This window comes from Aspergillus stella-maris, assembly GCF_047715825.1.
Source record: "Aspergillus stella-maris strain CBS 113639 unplaced genomic scaffold BDV14scaffold_45, whole genome shotgun sequence".
Lineage (NCBI taxonomy): Eukaryota > Fungi > Ascomycota > Eurotiomycetes > Eurotiales > Aspergillaceae > Aspergillus > Aspergillus stella-maris.
This window is the reverse complement of record NW_027396839.1, coordinates 245,175-264,893: the sequence shown is the minus strand read 5'-3', so window position 1 is coordinate 264,893 and position 19,719 is coordinate 245,175. Positions and strand designations below refer to the sequence as shown.

Here is a 19,719-nt window from a genome sequence, read left to right as displayed (position 1 = left end):
CAGTCAAATTAGCCTAGCCCGGCTGCCGTGACAATCGCAACTTCCCCATTCCTGGGGCACAGCAGACTGCGTTCTTTCTTCCAGATGGTGCACAGTGATAAAGCATCTCTCCCTATCCAGTCCCCCGGGAGCATGAAAATGGTATCAAAGGCATCTTTGCGATGTGCCGACGTGGGTCTTTCCGTTGCTCTGAACCGATTGGCGTCGGCATCCCTCCAGGAAGATGGAAAAGATGAGGACGAAGGCGGCAATGCTGGACGACTGGGTGATGGGGCTGGCTTATTCAAAGGGTGTTTCCAAGAGCAGATACCAAAGCTTTTGGAGAGAAACATAAGTCGATCATGCGAAATCAAGGTCAGAATGCTGGCTATATGAGCGGTCACCTCTTGGGGAAGCGGGACCGGGCTCAATCTGACTGCGGTGTCAAGGGCGCCTATACTCGTTGTATCGAGTGAGACTCCTGCATAGGGAGGAAAAGATGCGGTAGGCAGGGAGAACAAGTACTTTGTCCCCTTTAGCGCCTTCTCTAGGGATATCTGAACCACGAAGTAACGTTTGTCTGGAGTTGTAAGAATGCGGTCAATTATTCTCGCCTGGTTCTCTGGGTCCTCAGAGGTAGGCGATGGGGGGTCTTCATCAATTGAATATTCGACGGCATAATTCCGTATGTTGATTAAGTTCCAGTCGAAAATAGAGATTGAAGTTGGCTCGAATGTGATGAGGGTCTCGTTCTGTGGATTAAGGATCCATTTTCGGACACCCGACTGCCATTCAAGGGAGGAAACGACAGAAGACTGGTCCAGTGAGATTATACAGGCCATTGACGGCGACGATACGAGAAGATGGCTTGCATCCGCCGGGAACAGGAGCTGCACGATGGGGCCCGGGATTTTGTCCATTGACATTTTGAATATCGTCTCGGCCTCCATACCACTGATCCCAGAACCTCGCGGAGTAATTGAAATGACCGTGACGTACTTGCTATTGTCCGAATAACAAATGTATTTTCCATCTGGGCTCCAAACTAGTTGCTCAACCCCATGGAGGCCCTTTGAAACGTGCAAGTCGGCGAGCAAACCGTTTTTCTTGTCGTATAAGCGTACCACTCCGAGCTGGGTACCGGTGCAGTAGAGGCCACCAAGGGGACAGACGGCAATAGCAGTAATAGAGTCCACTCTCCTCACCATGGCAGTAGGCGCGGTAGACGGTATACCTAGACTAGTCGAGTCGGCATCACTATCGGGCGATTTGTCCAGACGTTCAGCATAGCGCATCAAGGCGTTCGGCTCCCATGCGTTCCCGTACAGTCCCCTGATATCATAGAAGCGATGGAGGCTGGGACCAAAAGCTAGACCCAGGACTGGATCTTGCGAAGGGAGCTGGAAAAGCAATTGAAAATCGGACGTTGTGTAAACCTTAACTGTGCCTCGTACATCGCCTGTCGCAAAAAGATGGCCGTCTCTGCTGATGGCGAGCCTAGCAGCGTCCGTTCGAATCTCCTGAGGGCTGCCTTCATATGGATTCCATTTGAACACAATACCCTCAATATATATCCCCAGAAGCTCAGGCGCGTGCGGATGCCATACCATCTCGAGCACTTCGCCTCTGGAACGTTCTTCTCTGGCTCGCCAGCAGTGGTCAAGGAACGTAGGCCCATCAATCTCCCACGCAGATAGTGGATGTCCTCGATATGCTACAGCTGCGAGCGTTCCATCACTGTTGAGCGCCATGTAGCTAGCGGAATTAAGAAAGTGGCCGTCAATCTCGTCCTCCTCCAACTCGGCCACCAATTGCCAAGAAGGTGAAGGGTCTTTCAGGTTGAGTGACCGAATCGTGCGATCGTCAAAGCCCACCAAGAGAGTCTTCTCACCATTCGTGAACATGATCTCAAGCGGGCGAGGTCTAGAGTCGAGATTGTCGACTTTTAAGGTGCATCTTCCGGTTGAGATCTCCCAAATTTTCGTGGTCTTATATCCGTAAGTCACAAGTTGCGTTCCTGCATTGTTCAGGGCCATTCGGTACATGTACTCGCCATGCCTAATAGGACTGTTGTTCAGTTCCTCAAAGTCTGACGAGTAGTAAAGAAAAACACTTCCTCTCGATGTTGAAACCGCAACCTTCTTTCCTGCGGCCAGTATAGACGAGGCGTTACTACCGAAAGACAGCCGGGCAATAGAGTCATCCCAATCAGGATTTGAAAGTCCAGAGACCTTAAGCAATTTTGCTTCCGTCTTTCCAAACTGCTGAAAGATGGCTGAATTGACGGGGCAAAAGGGTGCAATGGTCTTGTAGATGGCCTCTGGATTTCGTCGCAGATTATTTCCAAACTTGCCCAGTATCTTGACAAAATCAGTAGCCCACTGTTCCAAAAGTTGCCACTCGGCGAGTTGACTTGCACTTGTTGCTTCGCCCACCTGTATATCACGTCTTGAAGCGGCATACTTGGACAGATGCTTCGCGGCTCGGACGAGGATACGCAGTTGTTTGGTAATAACGAGAATGTGAATCCAGCTCAAGACCCAATGTCCGGTCAGAAACTTTCTGAGCGCCTTGTACACGGGTTGGGATGCTTCAGGAGCCATTGCTAGATGGGACGACCAGGATGATGCGCTATAATCAGGGAATTCGAGCTTTTGGGACCGATGGAGTTTCGCTCGCACGCCGGAGGATGTAAGACAATTCATACAACTCATAAACATTTGCTCATGGGCGTCATCGCGGTCAATCGCTATCGGTCGCTCCTCTTCACTAAGAAAATACTCGCGCGCAGAGTGATGAATCATGGCTACATGGCCGCTGTTGTCAAGGACCACAAATCCTCCGCATAAGTCCATGATCGACCTTTCAAGGTCCAACATATCAGAGAAGTCATCGCTCAGCGCTTGCGAAAGCTCGGCAATTGTCAGGACTCTGAACGAACAGGCAACGCACTGTAATATCCTGCGAGCCAAATATCGAGCCTTGTCGGATGGCTTGTTTGCAATGGACAAGGCCATTCGATCATATAGTGCTTCCATGCCAGGAGGAAATTCTCGTAAAGCATCTGATGCATCTGAGCTCGTGATGCATGTATTGAGCTTCTCGACTGCCAATCGAACCCACTGCTCAGCAATCAGTAGAGCACAGAGCTTTGGCTTTGGCGGTTCTTACCAAAAAGTTGTCCTGTGCTCCTGCTACTATGCGCTGCACAATATTATCTCTGAACTCGTCACTGCCACCCATCGTGAGCTCCTGATCTATGTGAGCATAAAAGTCTTCGACATGACCTTCAATCTTGATTGCTCCTTGTGGAAGTGAGTTTGGGAGTTTCACAAGCGCCGTGGTAATCTCTGTGGTGTCACGCCCGAGAAGAAGAACGTGTATAGGTATCGAAGAAAACTGAATATCCGCGAGCAGTTTGACTGTGGATCGAACATCGTCAGCTTCGTCAAGCCCATCAATCACCCAGTATATGGGCTGCGTCTCTTCCATCTTGAACAAGACGGACTTGAACAGGCGCTCCCAGATCGTTCGAGGGTCGGCTGTTCCAAACTCGACTGCTTCATTTGCTAGCTCAGCGATCTGAACGCCGAATTCAGGAATATGCTCAGTAATTTGGTATGCTAAAGAACGCAATAGCAAACTCAACGTTCGCTTTTTCCGGTCAGCGAACCTGATGAAAAAGTACTGGCAATGGACGCCTCTTTCCACCAGGTGGTTGATTATAAAAGACGCAAGAACCGACTTTCCTGTGGCAGCACCACCATGTGCAAACAGTAACGAGGGTCGCGATGAGGTTAACCACTGAACGAATCTCTCGTCTTCTAAGATCCAGTTGCTTGTCCCAGCCGTCCACTGGTCCTTGAAGAAGATAAAGTCAACGTCGGGTAGCTGGGGGAGCCCCAGGGCATTTTTCAAATCGCTTGGCTTTCTTGAATGAGTAATGGCTGTCTTCTCCTGAGGACTGACTGTGGAGATAATCTTGCTGACAATCGATTTCAGGGCATTCCGCACTGTGATGTAGTTGGGGTCACGGCGATCCTCGTACTTGCACACTCCATGATGATCGGCGTCAAGGGATTTTGATATCTCTCCAGGGTATCCGAGAGTAGACGAGTCTTTCTCTAAAATCATCTGTATGAATCAGTACAGAGATTATCATGCCATTCAGTGAACTCACCACTCGCGCGCCCTTGATCGGGGTGGGTTGCGTTTCGTAGAAGGAAACAATGTCTAATCGCGGAGCGATGTGTCGGAACTGCTCATTCAACTTTTGAAGAGTAAGGGAGTCGGATGAGAGCTCAGATATGTAAACCTTGGAGTTGCTTAACCAAGTGGCTTCCAGAACGCGATTCAGTACGGCTGCCAGGTTAGATCCTCTGTGGGGGGTTGCAAGGAATAGAATTGCCGAAATGGACTTGACGATGTGCTCGTAGCGTTCGTCATTTTGGCCTTGCATATACGCCTATCATGGTAAGCAATTGTAAGGCTGGGCTTGGTATGATGCGATCGGGCTGACCTCTTTGACAATCAGTCCTCCCATACTGTGCACCACGAAGAGCAGGGGAACCTTGATAATCGATCAGCCACGTCTAGCTAGGATTTCCTAGACTTGAGACCCACAGAGCCGATATTGAGATTTCCATTCTCTTGATCAAGAGCGTACTTGAGATCGAAGAGTAGGGTTTTGGCAAAGTCAAGGACAGCAGTGCTAGTATTACCCTTCTTCTGGAATTTGGCGTTGTATCCGAAACTGAGAATTCTTGCTAAGCACAAGTCTGGCTCGAGGGGAAGGAATGTCAAGGGCCAGAAAAGATCATCATTGTGATCCTTCGACCAGGTCCATCGACTCGTGCCTCCCAATCCGTGGACGAAAACGATGTCAGCCTTGTGGCCATTGCGAGGAGCGTAAATGACGTTCAGGCCCAATGGGTTTGTTTCGTTCGGAGTCTTCTTTGGCGAGGCAAGACTGGGCTGCGACTGCGCTCTGGAAGGCGGTCCTCTTGAGTCTTCGTCTTCTTGATCATGTTTGAAGATTGATAGCGAGGCGTTGTCCTGACTGCTTTTCCGCCGGAGACTGAATCTTTTGGAGAACTAAGAACGGTCAGGTATGAATCTGTGTTGTTTCAATTTAAACAATGGTATTGTTACCATAACTCTGGGAAGAGGACCAGCCTCAAGGGCGCAAGTAGCGACCAGCAGAAGAAAGAAAATGAAGTGGCAGTGGTGGTATCACGCCGAGGTAAGAAGGACCGATCCTCCCACCCTTTTAAAAAGCCCGAACGTGATGCGGCTGAGAAATAAATCCCATCAGGACGATCGGTCGGGATGGATGGGGTATTCGTCATCAGGTAGAGAGGGCCGTGACGAAGCGCGCAGTTGGCGAACAGACGAGGGGCATATAGGGGGATTCGATATGACATTAGCAGGGGAGCCCTAACCAATATGCTTGCTCTCACCCCGCTCCCAAGCATGTCAGCGCCAAATAAAGGCCAATTGCGTTATGAGGGAACACGCCACTTATGCACCTCGATGAGGCCATCGGAAAGGCCTGATAAGACGATGGCGATGCGCTGGCACATGCGAAGGATGCTCTATCCCTGAGGCTCAACAATTAAAACGAGGGGCACATGCCCATACCCACCCCTCCTTTCCACTGCTTCGGCGCTACAATCATTTTGTATCCCCTCTATTGTCTCGACAATGTCTGATGAATGGGTGACTGATGTACAGGGGAATTTCCCCCTCCATACGGCCGTCACTAAGGGTATGTCTTCCAAGCCCTCCGCCTGTCATTTTACGTCAATCATGGGCGCTCGTACTAGATGTGCGCTCACCTCATATAGTGATGCCAAGTGGTACTCAGGTCATTTCATGTGAGTCATCTGGAGCATCTGCATGGACCAAGACCGGCAAGGTCACCGTTCGGTTGCCAGATGGCAGTCGAAAGAGATACTTTCTCAAAGTAAGTACCCCTGAGTTACCTTGTGTCCCTTCTAAGTAGTAGATAGGTTGCTTCCGGACGAGGAGCCCAGTCGCTTGTCAAAGGCGAATACCACTCAGCCTCTGCAATCGAGGCGGTCGTAAGCGACTTTGTCCCTAGTCCCGTGGGATACGGAGAGTACCACAATGGAGAGTCGCAGGTCTACTTTTTCCTGGGCAACTTCCATGATTTTGACCTTCGAACACCTCCAGACCCCGAGACCTTCTCGGAAAAGATTGCTCAACTGCATCTGAACTCAAAGTCGCCGACTGGAAAATTCGGGTTCCCAGTCACCACTGTATGCGGTGTCTTTGAGCGGACAGTGAAATGGGAAGAAAGCTGGGCCGAATGCTATGCCAACCTTCTCAGCGATGTCATCAGATACGATAAAGAGACAAACGGCCCATGGCCAGAGTTCGAGGCTGCTTGCGACCGCACCGTTAACTTTGTGATTCCTAGATTGCTTGGGGCTTTGCAGTCAGACGGCCGCTCCATTGAGCCAGTACTGATCCATGGCGATCTCTGGGAGCAGAACATCGGGCTCGACATGGAGTCTGGACACTCCCTTGCATTTGATGCGGGCTGTGTTTACGCACACAATGAGCTCGAGTTCGGCACATGGAGATGCTCTTGGGCGTATTACTTCAATTTGCCCGCTTATCAGATGTACTACCGACGGTACATCCAGCCTTCAGAGCCTGCCAGTGAGTGGGATGATAGGAACCGCCTATATAGTATGCACATTTATCTGAATGACTCTGCCGGGCATCCTGGGAGTCTCTCAAGGAAGACGTGGGTTCCTATTCGGCTCGCTCGAGTCATCGCATTAATGGATGATCAAATCTAACTTGCCCCTTCCAGAGCCTACAACGACATGCTATTCCTATGCGAGAAGTATGCGCCCCTGGAAACCCTGGAGAAATATGACCCAGCGAAGGACATCAGTCTTACAGGGGCCTTCATTCAACACGAAACGCATACCCTTAATCTCACGCAGGCGAACGTCCAGTCCTGAGAGGTGTCTTCGGGACTATACATTGATGGAGAAAAAGATGATATTATTTGCGGACATCAACTCCAAATCAAGACAAGGGCGCATTTAGCAGTAGCATTCCCTCTGGTGTCAATGTGGACTCCGTACGCGTCCATTCTGCCAGACTCCAGCATTTTCGTCATTAAAGCCCTAACACACGGGTATAGGCGTAGCGGAGAGTACGATAAGCATCTCGGCTTCATCTGCCCATACTTTGCCCATGAGCAAGCTATGACGCTACCGTACATGCTGCGCATAATCGCCCGCTGTAGGATAGACCATATTATGCAAGATGACTGCATCTCACCCGATAAGCACTCATGCTGGGCTCGATTGGAGCCGCAGTAGCGTGCGATATGGAGAAATGGCTGACCATTTAGGTTGCGTACTTTATCCTCGGTCACAAGCTATCAAGTTTCGGATCCAAGAATTGAGATCTATCTCTACTCGGATGTGGACCGGTTCGGTTTACCAGCCTCTCGGGACTCGGGCTCTCCGTGTGGGTTGTAAGACGAATATCACCGAGTACGATTCTTGGGGTTTCCTCGCCGTCGACCTGTTTACGATAAGCGAAAAGAACTCGAAATAGTCTTACTTGATTTAATATGCGCTTCTACTCTTCCATGCTATAGACTTCATCAAAGGCTAATACTGCAGCAGTATAGGCCACCCGACGAAATTGACTGCAACTCGGCTCGCCTCAATCCATCTTATACGCACCTGCTATCTTCTGTCAATTCAACCGAGACCAAGATTTGATGGAAAATAAAACCAGGCATCTTCTCCACACTGTAAACCGATTGGTCGCTCCCACCAAACAATATCAAGAAACCACCCGCTTGGAGAGATTGTTCCTGTGGGCCTAGACTTCTTTGGCTCGTCAAAACGCAACTCAAGATCACCCAAGATCAAGATCATCGGCACCTAGCAGTCAAATATGCACGTCAGCCAATAGTCAGCTTTATATTCCTCCCCACAGGGTAATATGCACGGCGATCATTACTGATCGCCCTCCACTCGCCTTGCCAGGCTGCCACCACGGCACCGGTGTTTTGTATACCCCGGACCGAAGCCCGGGAATGTTACGTACTGTCTTTGTTGAACCTCTTCACCGGGGACCTGCTATTGGAGGGGGAGGGTAGTTCCTGGTTCCGCTGGGCTTCCAAGGTCTTGGTCATTTATTACTCCGGGTTATCTTGGACAGAGTTACATCAGTGGTGTCGGAGGGATACAAATAGGGAGGTGTTGAGCCCTTCATCGTGGAATTTCTGTCCTACGCAGCTGCATACTGCATAAGAAAGACTTTTCTTATTCCAAGAGATTCTTGTCTTGCATTTTCCTTGCCTGCTAGGAACCATGAGACTTCCCGCCCTATCCCTCCTGAGTGCGTTCGCCCTTACAACCGCAACCACCACAGCAACAGCATCAACAGTAATAGTCCCCGACCACGCCGTCAACGCCCCCTCAAACGCCCAATTCATATCCAACCACACAGCATTCGACGGCCCCAAAGTATTCCCTATCAACGCATCAACCTGGGACTGGTGGTACTTTGACGCCGTGCAAGTCTCCCCCGACACAAACAGCACCGACCAGGCCTCCGTCGTCGCAACATTCTACACTGCGCTCCCCTCAGCATTTGAGCCACTAGCTCTCTACGCCGCGCGAGGATTTACGAGCCTTTCACTAGGTGAAATCGTCGTAACCTGGCCGAATGGAACGAGGAACGTCTTTCTATTCAATAGTACCGAGGCGCGCATAACGACTGTTGGTGATGGCGCGGTGGGGGTTTGGGAGAGTCCAGAGGGAGATGCGAGTTTCAGGGGGAGCGAGGATATGAGGATTTATGAGGTTACGCTGGAGTCGGAGATTGTTAGTGGGAGGATTGTGCTTCAGGCTGTGAGTTGGCCCTTATTTACATTGCTCACTATAATCCAGCTAATGTACTGTTCAGATCGCACCGCCGCACTACCCCTGCGGTCCAGCAGAAGCAGCGCAAGGCATGCAACTCGCGCCAGGAATCGGGTGGGCGAATGCAGTCCCCGATGCGATATCAGACGTCCATCTCACTGTCTACGGTCAAAATCTCGACTTTACAGGGATCGGATACCACGATAAGGTACTTCCTTCCCCGGTCCTCCCCCCTTAACCTTAACCTTTTACATCGTGCTAAACCATCTGTTTGTAAATTACAGAACTGGGGAAATGTCAACTTCGCCCAACACGTCGGAACCTGGTACTGGGGCCACGGCCGAGTCGGCCCCTACAGCCTCGTCTGGTTCGACTACGTCTCGCCCAAGCCCGAGCAAAACAACCGTGTGGCAGTGTATGTCTCGCGCGGCGGGGAGATTCTTACTTCGCAATGTTCTGGTGTAACTGTGCGTCCGTTCGGCGACAACTCGACGTATCCGCCTCTTATGAGCACGGGCGCGCCGACGGGGTTTAATATCTCTGTTGAGATTCCTGGCGCGGATGATATGGAGTTTGCGGCTATGGCGAAGTATGTTGTTGCTGGGAGTTCGATGGTTGGGTATGTTAGGTGGACGGGGAGTTTGGAGGTTGAGGTTGATGGGGAACGGATGGTGGGAGAGACGCTGTATGAGCAGTTTGCTTTTGAGAGGGAGTGATAGGTTAAGGCTTTTATTTCAAATAGTGGTGACTATGGGCACTGATAGCTGGTAGAGTAATGATACATATTATTTGTTAGGTCATCTCTATGGCGCTGGTGCTGCGCTGTCTCACTTAGCGCTCCGCATACTCAATGGTACATCCTCCACCAGCCAATTTTCACCAAATGGACTCAGCCTCGTCGATTTTTTATTTCACCAACAGAATGGTCTATTCTGCTCAGCCTAACAAAAATGCAGACTGTCCTGCGCCGCAACTCATAAAACACATCAGCCACAGCAAAAGGCACACTCCAAATAAGCCCAGCCCTAAGCTGTGCCGCACCTTCGGCCCCAGATATAAACCCCCCGAATGTCGGCAATTGTTAGATATACAAACAGACGCAACAGAAAGACAATCACCAGTTCTTCAATCCTCCAAGACAAGCCCCCTTGCACTTATCCCTATCCCAACCCAATCAAATGCCGAGCTTTACCACGCTTCCCACATTCAACGCAAGGTCCACGCCCACCATGGCCGACCGCGCCACAGCCTTTCAAATCCACTTCAACCTATTCTTCAACGATCCCACGATCCTAATCCAAGCCCTTACAGCCCCCGGCGCCCTCGGCGTCACAACAACAGACGGGAACAAAGCCCTTGCTCATGTCGGTGATAGCCTGCTGGACCTCATATTGCGGGACGAGGGGTATTCGCGGGGTTTGACCCGTGGTGCGTTAACCCATCCATATCTATCTATAGCCTTTCTCTTTCTGAGATTCCTGCCGACTCCTGCAATCACATCTAACTTCATGGCTGCAGGCCAGATTGAACTTGTAATCGACAAAATCGTCTCGAACAAGAACCTTGCTAAGCGCGGGGTCGCGCTGGGTATAGACGGGTATATTCGGAACAATCCGTCGCAGGGGACGACGATTTCTGTGAAGACGATGGCGACGACGATGGAGGCGATTGTGGGTGCTTATTTTCGGGATCAGGGGAGGAAGTTTGAGAGTCTGGAGAGGGTTGTGCGTGTGCTTGGGTTGGGATGGCCTGGGGATGGGGATGGGGAAGAGGAAATATAGCTAGGTATGTATTATGGGTTGTTGGATATGGCTTATTTCTTTTTTTATGAGATTATGATGTTATGCGTGTTGTTATTTTGTCAGTTTTCCACTATATGTCTAAGGTTTTGGTTATTCTAAGTATGATTGCGCAGTATGTCTGGTCGTAGCCGTAGGTTTATAACTTGCTCTGGTGTAGTATAGGTTCCGAGTCAACGAGAGAATCCTGGCTAAAGCAACTCACCACCCTAGTGAAAATTTGGCACTAACCACGGGAAGACCAGGCCAGATACCGAGGCTCGACAGGACGGCAACCAGAAATAGCGACTTTGGCTAAGCGAAGACTCAAAGGCCTGATCATTGCGGGTGACATGCGATCAGAGAAAAGATGTGTTGATGAGCTATTGTGCCTCCTAAATGCGTCAGATCCCTCCACGAAGGTTCTGCCAAGACCTAGGTAGGGCCGGAGTCGGTACACGAACGAAGCACCTACCTAAGGGGCTATCTCTTGCCTAAGTTAGAGCTCTAGGTAGTAGAGGGATGTGGCAGGAGCGGACGTCCATCGCGCCTTCCAATCGCGCGAAATGATAGAGCCCACGGGGAAGGTGCGATGGACCACCTAGGAGGGGTGGCTCCTTCCAAATATATACCCGAAGCAGATGGAGCAGATGCAGAAGAGAAACCGCAGAGCAGTATGACCAGGTAACAAATAACCTCACCAGAACAGTAATAACTGAGTAAAAGAACTTATCAGAGTCTCCAAAACTTTCAAAGAGTGTCGCTTTTGAGCAGCTGTCGAAGCGCGGGATGAATGGCTAACTTAGTGCAGCTAAGAATATAAAACCAAAAGTTAGAGCGTCCTTCAACAGGAAGCATCATTGGTCTAGTGGTAGAATTCATCGTTGCCATCGATGAGGCCCGTGTTCGATTCACGGATGATGCACTTTTCTTTTTTTTGTGTTTTTTGTTTCTTTCTACCAACTCTGCTGTATGCTATGGTCGGTAGGTACCATATTAATGCAATTGACTAACCAAGTTGTTTAGTCTCATTTGCTCCTTTGTAAGTTTATCATCCATGCGGATGGTGGCTTAGCGCGTGCATACAGTTGTCCACGCACAGCCTCAGCCAGCATTGATCTGCAGGGCACTGTTGCCCCGCGTTAGTCTAGTATTTAATTGAACTGTCGACTCTTTCCTTCTTCCAGCCTCGTTCATGTCCATGTTCCCTCCCATCTGAAAATGAGCTTTGGCTTTGGCGTGGGCGATTTTCTGGCCGTACTCAAAATCGCGGATAAAGTGCGTAGGGCTTTCGTTGATGCGCCGGGGCAATTGGCCGCTATATCTGATGAGTGAGTTACCTACCTATTTTCTATCATATAGACTGGTTTGCAGTTGAAGAATATGCTAATTCCTATTCTCTAGTGTCAAGCGTCTCTCCAATATCCTCCGCGATATAGACGACAATGACCCCGCGGCCTCTCTTGGTCTCTCGCAGCAGAGCACCCTAAATGAGATTTCGCGCGGGTGTCAGAACGTACTGTACGATGTGATCAACAAGCTCGCCAAATATGAAGACATCTTGAACGACGACGGGGGCGCATCTGGGAAGAGTTTCAGGAAGTCGACACGGAAGGTCTGGAATAGACTCACCTTCGACCAGGGCGAGATCGACTCTTACCGGAGACGCATCGATAGTAATGTCGCTGCGTTCGAGCTCTTTTTGACAGAGATCAACAGGTAAGGCCACCTCTCATAAATGTCTGGTGGCAATTTGCTGATTGCAACTAGCCAGCTGAGCCGCGAAACAAACGATATCGTCACTGTCACACAGGCTGGTGTAAACCAGCTAGTCCAAGCGCAGGATGAGAACCATCGACGCGAGATACTCAGCTGGCTATCGCCAAATACGCACGATGCAAAGCAGGCGGATCTCTTCGGTCGAGTCCAGCCAGGGACTGGTGGCTGGCTTCTGGAGTCGGACGAATATCGAAGGTGGGATGACCAGAGTCACGATGGAGATCAAACCGTGGACATGAAGAAAGAAAGTGATCTACGCACATTGTTTTGCACTGGGCTTCCTGGCTCCGGGAAAACTTTCCTTTCTTCAATCGTGGTGAATGAGCTGCAACGTAGTGGAGATCCGCTAGCCTTCTTCTATTGCAACTTCCGCGAGAAGACAAATTTAGATGAGATCCTGGGTATCCTGCTTCGACAACTTGTTCAGCAGCAGGCCGTACTTCCAAGTGCGCTGGAAACGCTGTATGAGCAGCATGTGGAACTTCGGACGCGGCTGAGCGTGGATGAATGTTTGACCCTCTTGGACTATTTAATAACGGTGGCTCCAAGAACATTCATTGTTCTTGACGCGCTAGACGAGTGCCAACTCCCAGGAGGTCAACGAAGAAGGCTACTCACCGAATTGTTGAACCTGCAGAAAACTCGCGACCTGCGGCTATTTATGACATCAAGAGATAACCCGGACATTGCTGCACTCTTCGAAAGAAGCTTGAGTCTCCGGATTCGAGCGAGTGCAGCAGATGTCGAGCGCTTCCTAAGAGGCCAGTTGGAGAATCTGCCTAGAGTCGTGCAGCAGAAAGAAGATCTGCAGCGGGAAGTCATTGCCGCGATTACCAGTTCCATGGATGGAATGTAAGCCAACCATTGAGCGTCTTATCATGAGCACTTGTGTTTGCTAATGGCCTGCAGGTTTCTTTTGGCCCACTTACACATCGAGTCAATCCAGGGAAAGCGCTCAGCAAAGCAGATACGAGAAGGCCTAAAGACCCTTCCGACCGGTCTCGACGCCGCATACGTCGAGGCTTGGAGTCGTATCGAAAGCCAGCTCCCCGATCAAGTGCAGACAGCCAAGGACGCTCTCTCCTGGATATCTTGTGCAACGCGCCCACTCACAACGCTTGAACTCGTGCACGCACGTGCTATCGAGGAAGGACTGTCGTATTTTGACGAGGAAAATATTCCAGAGATTGATGACGTGGTTGCTGCATGTGGTGGATTGGTCACTGTTGACGAGCAGGAACACGTCGTCAGGCTGGTACATTATACCGCGCAGGAGTTTCTGGAGCGCCATCGCGACCGTCTTCTGCCAGATGCCGCATCTGATGTTGGCAGTAAGTGCATTCAGTACTTGTCCTTTGACGCGTTTGCGGGTGGCACCTGCTGGACATTTGAGGAGTACGACCTCCGTCGTCGAGAGAACCCGCTGTTCGAATATGCAGCTGGGAACTGGGGCCACTATGCACGTGAAAATAATATTGACATGAGAACTGTTTTGGGGCTGCTGAGGAAGCAGGGAAATGTCAACGCTTGCTATCAGTTGATAATCTCTCGGCCTGCATCGTGGTTCAACGATCTACTATGGCATGGCCTGCGAAGAGAGTTTCAGAATGAAATGCGAGGTGTCCACCTTGCAGCATGTCATGGGCTTGCTGAAGCTTGCTTATTGCTGATTGATGAAGATGAAGGCGGCAACATCGACTCAACAACTGATCATGAACACACTGCCCTATGGCTCGCGGCACAGTACGGGTATCCTGAGCTTGTTGAAATCCTGTTGGAAAAAGGTGCATTCATCGAGGCTAGAGAAACTGACAAGGGATGTACGCCGTTGTACGCTGCTATACGAAGCAACCATGCGGAGGTCTTTCACATCCTTGCAAACGCCGGGGCTGACATGAATGCCCAATCGAGATACGGCAAAACCCCTGTATCTCTCGCCGCAGAGCTCGGCCTCCTGACCATGTCAAAGCTGTTGCTCGCAAGGGGTGTAGACCCCAACGCGGTTGTTCAGGGAGAGATGACGCCGCTGGGACATGCTGCGAGGAATGGGCACGAGGCAGTCTTCAGACTCCTCTTTGAAACCATAGGTCCAGAGAGAGTACGAATACACCGTCGCGAACTATTACGTGACACTGCATTTGGGGGAAATGAGGCTATGCTTAGACTGATACTTGATGACGATGATTTGACGCCTGATGAAAAGGCCGCCTGTGCTCTGCATGCTCTGCAAGGCGCCTTGACATGGGCTAACGAAGAGACTTGTCGAGTATTGCTTGCCGTTGATGGAGTCAGCGTTGAGGGGAGATATGACGAGGGTCTACCATTACTCTCCAAAGCTGTAAGCGCAGATGACAAGAGCACGACGATCATCAAGCTCCTGCTCGACGAGTACGGAGCGAACCCAACGACGAGAGACAATAACAGCCGGACCCCTCTATCTCACGCTGTCTGCATTGACTTTAGGCGCTGCCATAACTGGGAGGAAGCTGGGGCTATAATTCAGCTGCTGCTTGAGCGAGAAGGGGTAGACGTCAACAGCGCCTGCGATAAAGGGAGGACACCCTTGCACTATGCCATATTATCTCGTCCGCAGGTGCGAAATGATGAATCAGACGCTATGAGAGTAACTCTCGTCAGGATTTTGCTTGAGCACGGCGCGAAGGTCAATCTCAAAGACGTGGATGGCGAAACTCCGCTGTCGTACGCGGCAAAGCTACAACTTCCCGTAATCGTGAGCATGCTTCTAGAACAAGGCGCTCGGGTTGATGCCACAGACAAAAGGGAACGGACTCCGTTATCGCATGCGGTCGATCCTAGCTTTGAAAGTGAAGGAGGTGAGCCTGCAGATTGGGAGAAGAGAGTGACCGAGACTGTTCAAGTTTTGCTGGACAATGGGGCGAGTGCAGCAATTAAGGACGAGGATGGGCTGACACCGCTGGCAAGATCAAGGTCGCGCCTTCCGGGGCATGAAGTGCTGGCTTTGCTGGAAGAAGCTCGCTGACCACGGCTGTCCTCGTCAAGTACTCAGGCCCTAGACGATCTTTTCAGTGCACCTCTTGACAGAAGTAGAAGCATATAATATCATGAAACGGCAAGAACATAAGAATGAGCGACAAAAAAAATAACTTCTTTCTATACAAAAACTTAAACAACTGATCATACCGACCTACTACTTTACACGAGTACAAAACAGCCACCAAACAAAATATACACGCCAGCCCCTCTTCCCTCCCAGCACCACCCACTAAGTCCATTCCCTTTCTCTATCCAACCCCTCTATATCCAAAGACATACCTACTCCCTCAACGCAGCCCAAGCCTGCAACGCCCCAATAAGCGCAACAAAGACGCCATTCCGCTTAACACCCTTCTTCAAATACCACCCTGAACTCCCCCACATAACAGCCGTCATGATCACCGCGATGGCCTTGTTAATCGGGTTGTTGAGCAGCTCGGGTGATTGGGACCAGTTGTAGTTGATGAGCGCTGCGGACACTTGTTAGCACTGCGCTGGCTTCGACTAGAGGGAATTGGGGAATGGAGGACAGGCTAGACATACCGTTAACTAGGAAGAACACACTCCCCTGATACCAACCGATCTTTGCGCAGGCGCTGGATTGTTCGGGCAGATTGCGGAAGGTCGGGTGGCTCTGCCAGTCTTTTGCGCCGAGGGTGTGGCCTACTGAGCAGAGGAGCCAGGCGGCGGTTGTTGCTTGAAGGGGGGTTGGCATTTCGATTGGCTTTGGAAGTGAGTTGGGATTGAATCTAGGATGGAATGGTGGATGTAGGTTGTAGGTAGTTGAGTTGGGGAATTGGAGATATTTTGGTTCTCCAACCGATTGCCTCGGCTCACGTGGTTTGTCATGCCATACATTGGGTGCGGGGATAGTATACTTAATTAGGTAGTGCTTATATGACAATGCTTAGTTAGGTTTATGTTAATTGGAGAATGACATAGGGGTTCGGCCATGTACGGATTAGATGCACATACAGTCGTGGTACGTTGTGAACGGAACTTATGGTGAGGTACGACTCGTTTGTATGAGGTCTGTTTGTGTATGAGTAGCTATGTACAGTGAATTAAACCAGATCATCTAAATCATGTCCAAGTCTATGATCTCAAAGAATGGTAAGATGTTCATCTACCTCCCCCAACTGAAGAACCCACCACCGCCAGAACTCGTCGCTGTCGTTGCAGCCGGCGTGGGCAGATCAGTTGTCGTTTTCGCAAGAGCAGGCGGCGACCCACCAAGTAACGAATTTCTATTCTCCGTCGTGGACGTCCTCGATAATCCTGACAACCCCCTACCAGAGCCACCAACCATCTTCCTAAGCGAATCTAGCTTGGCCTTTACCTCCTCGAGTTCCTGCTTAGCAACTGCCTCTGCGGTCTTTGCATTCACGAGCTCGAGGAGAAGCGCTTCTTCACCGGGTGGCTTGTGGTTCTCTGTTGCGAGGACGGACTGGAGGCCTAGACTGCTAGAGCGCTTGTTGAATGTTGTCGAGGGGGCGTTGGATTTCGTCGATGCTGAGCGGCCTAACTTGAGTTCGCGCAATCCGCCTCGAGCGGAATTTTCACTGTCGCTGGTTGGTGATCCGTATTGCTCAGGTGTCGTAACGGGACTTGATGTCTTGACGGAAGGCGTCTTGAGAGCCCGCAGATCACGAACCGTTCGTTCGAGGCGCTGGCGATCACGGTACCCGTCTTGGATACGGCCACGCGCTTCACGGAGTTGTTCGCGGAGCTGGTTAGATTCCTGCTCGTGTTCGTCGATTCGTCTCGTCAGGTCTAAGCAGCGGCTTGACTCGACGCTGTACATATTCTTCCACCGGTCGAGGTCGTCGCGAAGCTGGTGTTTTGTCTGTGTTTGGTCGAGGGATGTGCGTTTTGAGGCGTCGGAGTCGGGGTCTGGGTTGGAGAATTTCTCTTCGGCTTTAGATATTAGGTCAGCGGGTGCATCGGGGTTATGCTCTTTAATGTATTCGAGCATCGAGCGCGCGAGAGTCTGGTCTTCTTCGCGCTCTTCGCGCTCTTGTTGGAGTTCGCGGGAGAGGTCGGCTTGTTGGCGTTGGAGGTCGGAGAGGGCCATGAGAAGGTCCTCGATTTGGCTGTGTAGATCGCGGTCTTTATTTTGCGATGCGGCTGATTTACGTGCTTTCTGAGCCTCGACGGAGAGTTCGGTCGGTGCTGTGCTGGCGTCTGATGTGGACTCGACGGAGTTGAGGGTTGATGCCATACTCTGCTTGGATGTTGAGCGGCGGAGGTTGTTGGATGTGTTGTTTGCGTCTTTGGGGTTGAGGTTGATGGATTTGACGGAGGAGTGTGGGCCGGAACCTGCCCAGAAGCGGCCCAGGAAGCGCGACGCTGCGGCTTGCATTGAGGGGAAGGAGATCCCTGTCGGGACGCCTTGGGATAGGTTGTAGCTGGCTTCGAGAGCTTGGAGGCTTTCTTTTGTGACGAGGGTTGTTAGCGAGACGGCGTCATTGACGAAATCGTCGGCGTCGAAGGCGTAACTATGAAAGTCAGTATTCAATTACTTCCTTGAGCGAAGAAAGACCTACGTATCCCACAGACTTCGGGATAACAACAGCTGCATGACGTCTTCGAATTCTGAACAACTCAAAATCTTCTTCTCGTTGCGCTGCATGAGGGACAAAGCAACACGCATCAGAGTCTCACAAGCGCCTTCCAAGAAGATAACGTCGTAAATCCGAAGAAGCATCGGCAGGGGACACGAAACGGCGAAGAAGGAGAGGAACCACTGCGAAACATATACAGGCTCGACGCCAAGGGTCTCCAGGTGTTCGAAGAGGGCTGGGCGGAGGCGGGAAAGCAGGTTCTGGAACTGATAGACGCGCAGATGCAGTCCGGACAAATCAGGGAGATAACATGTTCGGAGATCGTAGTGATCCATCAGTCTAGACAATTAGCCTTGCGTCATTGAAAAGGTGGCAGGTAACGTACCGAACGAGCACGCAGAACGCCTCTGCATCTGACATGTGCATCAGCAAGGGGCCAACCACAAAGCCCAGACCCTGACAGTAGCCGATCTTCGTGTCATACAGACTGAAGCATTTCAGAACACGAGCGAGCATTTGCTGTCCTTCTCCGTTAGGATCGCGGAACATCTCGACGTTGGGAAAGCTACGGCCAATGTCCTTTCCGATCAATCCCTCGTAGGGGCTGGTCTCGCCGCAGAGCTTCTGATACTCGGTCAATAGTGATGGGTCCCTTGCCCCCGACAGACTCGGCCAGACCACACCCCTCAAAGGGGGAGGAACCCCGCCTCTGATTTTGTTCGACGTCAAAGTTGGCAGCCGCTGCACGGTCTGCGGGTAATCTGCAACGAGGGCGGCCCAGAATTCGAGCTCTGTCATGGGTGGGGGAGGTCCGAGTTGTGAGTAGCGGAGAGACGACCGCGGGTCTTCATCGATTAATCTCTTGATGTGGTGCAGGGATTGTGATCGAGATGGACGCTGTTGTGTGTTCTCGGACGCTACTCTTGAGAGGCCGGACTTGGGATTGGTGGCCAGAGCGTTGTTCTCTTGCTCGAGACGGGCTAACAGGAGGGCAGTGGTCTAGAAACGTTAGTTCCACCCCTTCGACAGATTCATGTTCCTACATACCTCGTCAGATCCCTCCATACGAGGCTCCTGTTCCTCGGTCTTTTCCAATTCCTCCCAGTCCACCGCGTCGCCTCCCATTATGTCCGTGCGGTCCTCCACACTGATCCGAGCTCGAGAAAGTTCTGATCCTAGGTCTGGCTTAGCGGAGGTAGGGGTCATCGGTTCGGTCTCTTCAGATTGTTTCGAGTCAACGGGCGTCTGCGGGATATCGAGAGTGCGCCAGTCAGGCTGTGTATCCTCCGAATTGGACGACAGAGGCACGGTGACCATGGAATCGGCATGGCTGTGGCGGACGACCGTCTCGGAGCTGGGCCGCGACGAGGTTTCTGTAGATTGCTCCATTGTGGTCGACATCGCCTGGGAATCGATTCTCGATGAGTATCCAAAGGTACAATTCCCAAGCGAGCTCTTTAGAGTCCTGGTGAGGAGCTTCGAGGATCGGGGTGAATGTGAAACGCGGTCGAGGGGCTAGATCAGGGAGACGCGATAAGAGAGCGGGAGAACTGTCGATGGAGTGAGGAGAGCAGTAGCGGCATCGCAGACTATGTTGAAGATGGCGATGAGTCGATAGCGAAGGATTTGAGAGTAAAAGGAAGAACGGTGAGGATGGACTCAGAGATGGAGAGACAG

The 19,719-nt window shown here is 51.1% G+C and overlaps 7 protein-coding genes and 1 non-coding gene across 8 annotated transcripts; 5 read left to right on the top strand and 3 right to left on the bottom strand.

The window, feature by feature from the left end:
* Positions 1–8: 8 nt before the first annotated feature.
* On the bottom strand, positions 9–5,656 carry BDV14DRAFT_202312 (uncharacterized protein; the record flags this gene model as incomplete). The annotated part of the gene is made up of 6 exons (XM_073773997.1): positions 9–3,101; positions 3,151–4,113; positions 4,160–4,444; positions 4,499–4,549; positions 4,603–5,073; positions 5,624–5,656. The coding sequence occupies 6 exons, from the start codon at positions 5,654–5,656 to the stop codon at positions 9–11; spliced, it is 4,896 nt and encodes a 1,631-aa protein (XP_073626027.1).
* Positions 5,657–5,682: 26 nt separating this feature from the next.
* Positions 5,683–6,977, top strand: BDV14DRAFT_202311 (Fructosamine kinase-domain-containing protein; the record flags this gene model as incomplete). The annotated part of the gene is made up of 4 exons (XM_073773996.1): positions 5,683–5,746; positions 5,826–5,944; positions 5,991–6,754; positions 6,824–6,977. 4 exons carry the CDS (start codon positions 5,683–5,685, stop codon positions 6,975–6,977), a joined length of 1,101 nt encoding a protein of 366 aa, XP_073626026.1.
* A 1,306-nt stretch (positions 6,978–8,283) lies between these two features.
* Positions 8,284–9,686, top strand: BDV14DRAFT_95822 (uncharacterized protein). The gene is made up of 3 exons (XM_073777923.1): positions 8,284–8,894; positions 8,950–9,114; positions 9,191–9,686. The coding sequence occupies exons 1-3, from the start codon at positions 8,352–8,354 to the stop codon at positions 9,620–9,622; spliced, it is 1,140 nt and encodes a 379-aa protein (XP_073626025.1). The 5' UTR covers positions 8,284–8,351; the 3' UTR covers positions 9,623–9,686.
* A 449-nt stretch (positions 9,687–10,135) lies between these two features.
* Positions 10,136–10,687, top strand: BDV14DRAFT_202309 (ribonuclease III domain-containing protein; the record flags this gene model as incomplete). Its single annotated transcript, XM_073773995.1, has 2 exons — positions 10,136–10,334; positions 10,425–10,687. 2 exons carry the CDS (start codon positions 10,136–10,138, stop codon positions 10,685–10,687), a joined length of 462 nt encoding a protein of 153 aa, XP_073626024.1.
* Positions 10,688–11,538: 851 nt separating this feature from the next.
* On the top strand, positions 11,539–11,609 carry BDV14DRAFT_t102. Its single transcript has one exon. It is a non-coding gene; the product is annotated as a tRNA-Gly (tRNA).
* A 296-nt stretch (positions 11,610–11,905) lies between these two features.
* On the top strand, positions 11,906–15,464 carry BDV14DRAFT_202308 (ankyrin repeat-containing domain protein; the record flags this gene model as incomplete). Its single annotated transcript, XM_073773994.1, has 4 exons — positions 11,906–12,015; positions 12,089–12,403; positions 12,455–13,315; positions 13,373–15,464. 4 exons carry the CDS (start codon positions 11,906–11,908, stop codon positions 15,462–15,464), a joined length of 3,378 nt encoding a protein of 1,125 aa, XP_073626023.1.
* Positions 15,465–15,757: 293 nt separating this feature from the next.
* Positions 15,758–16,193, bottom strand: BDV14DRAFT_202307 (uncharacterized protein; the record flags this gene model as incomplete). Its single annotated transcript, XM_073773993.1, has 2 exons — positions 15,758–15,948; positions 16,022–16,193. 2 exons carry the CDS (start codon positions 16,191–16,193, stop codon positions 15,758–15,760), a joined length of 363 nt encoding a protein of 120 aa, XP_073626022.1.
* Positions 16,194–16,604: 411 nt separating this feature from the next.
* Positions 16,605–19,431, bottom strand: BDV14DRAFT_202306 (putative GTPase activating protein (Evi5); the record flags this gene model as incomplete). Its single annotated transcript, XM_073773992.1, has 4 exons — positions 16,605–17,976; positions 18,025–18,381; positions 18,428–19,041; positions 19,090–19,431. 4 exons carry the CDS (start codon positions 19,429–19,431, stop codon positions 16,605–16,607), a joined length of 2,685 nt encoding a protein of 894 aa, XP_073626021.1.
* Positions 19,432–19,719: the final 288 nt, after the last annotated feature.

Bases quoted from the DNA above. Each gene is read 5' to 3' on its own strand.
- BDV14DRAFT_95822 (XM_073777923.1), top strand. From the start codon at position 8,352: ATGAGACTTCCCGCCCTATCCCTCCTGAGTGCGTTCGCCCTTACAACC. The intron at 8,895-8,949 runs GTGAGTTGGCCC...TGTACTGTTCAG, and splicing joins GGAGGATTGTGCTTCAGGCT to ATCGCACCGCCGCACTACCC. The intron at 9,115-9,190 runs GTACTTCCTTCC...TGTAAATTACAG, and splicing joins GGATCGGATACCACGATAAG to AACTGGGGAAATGTCAACTT.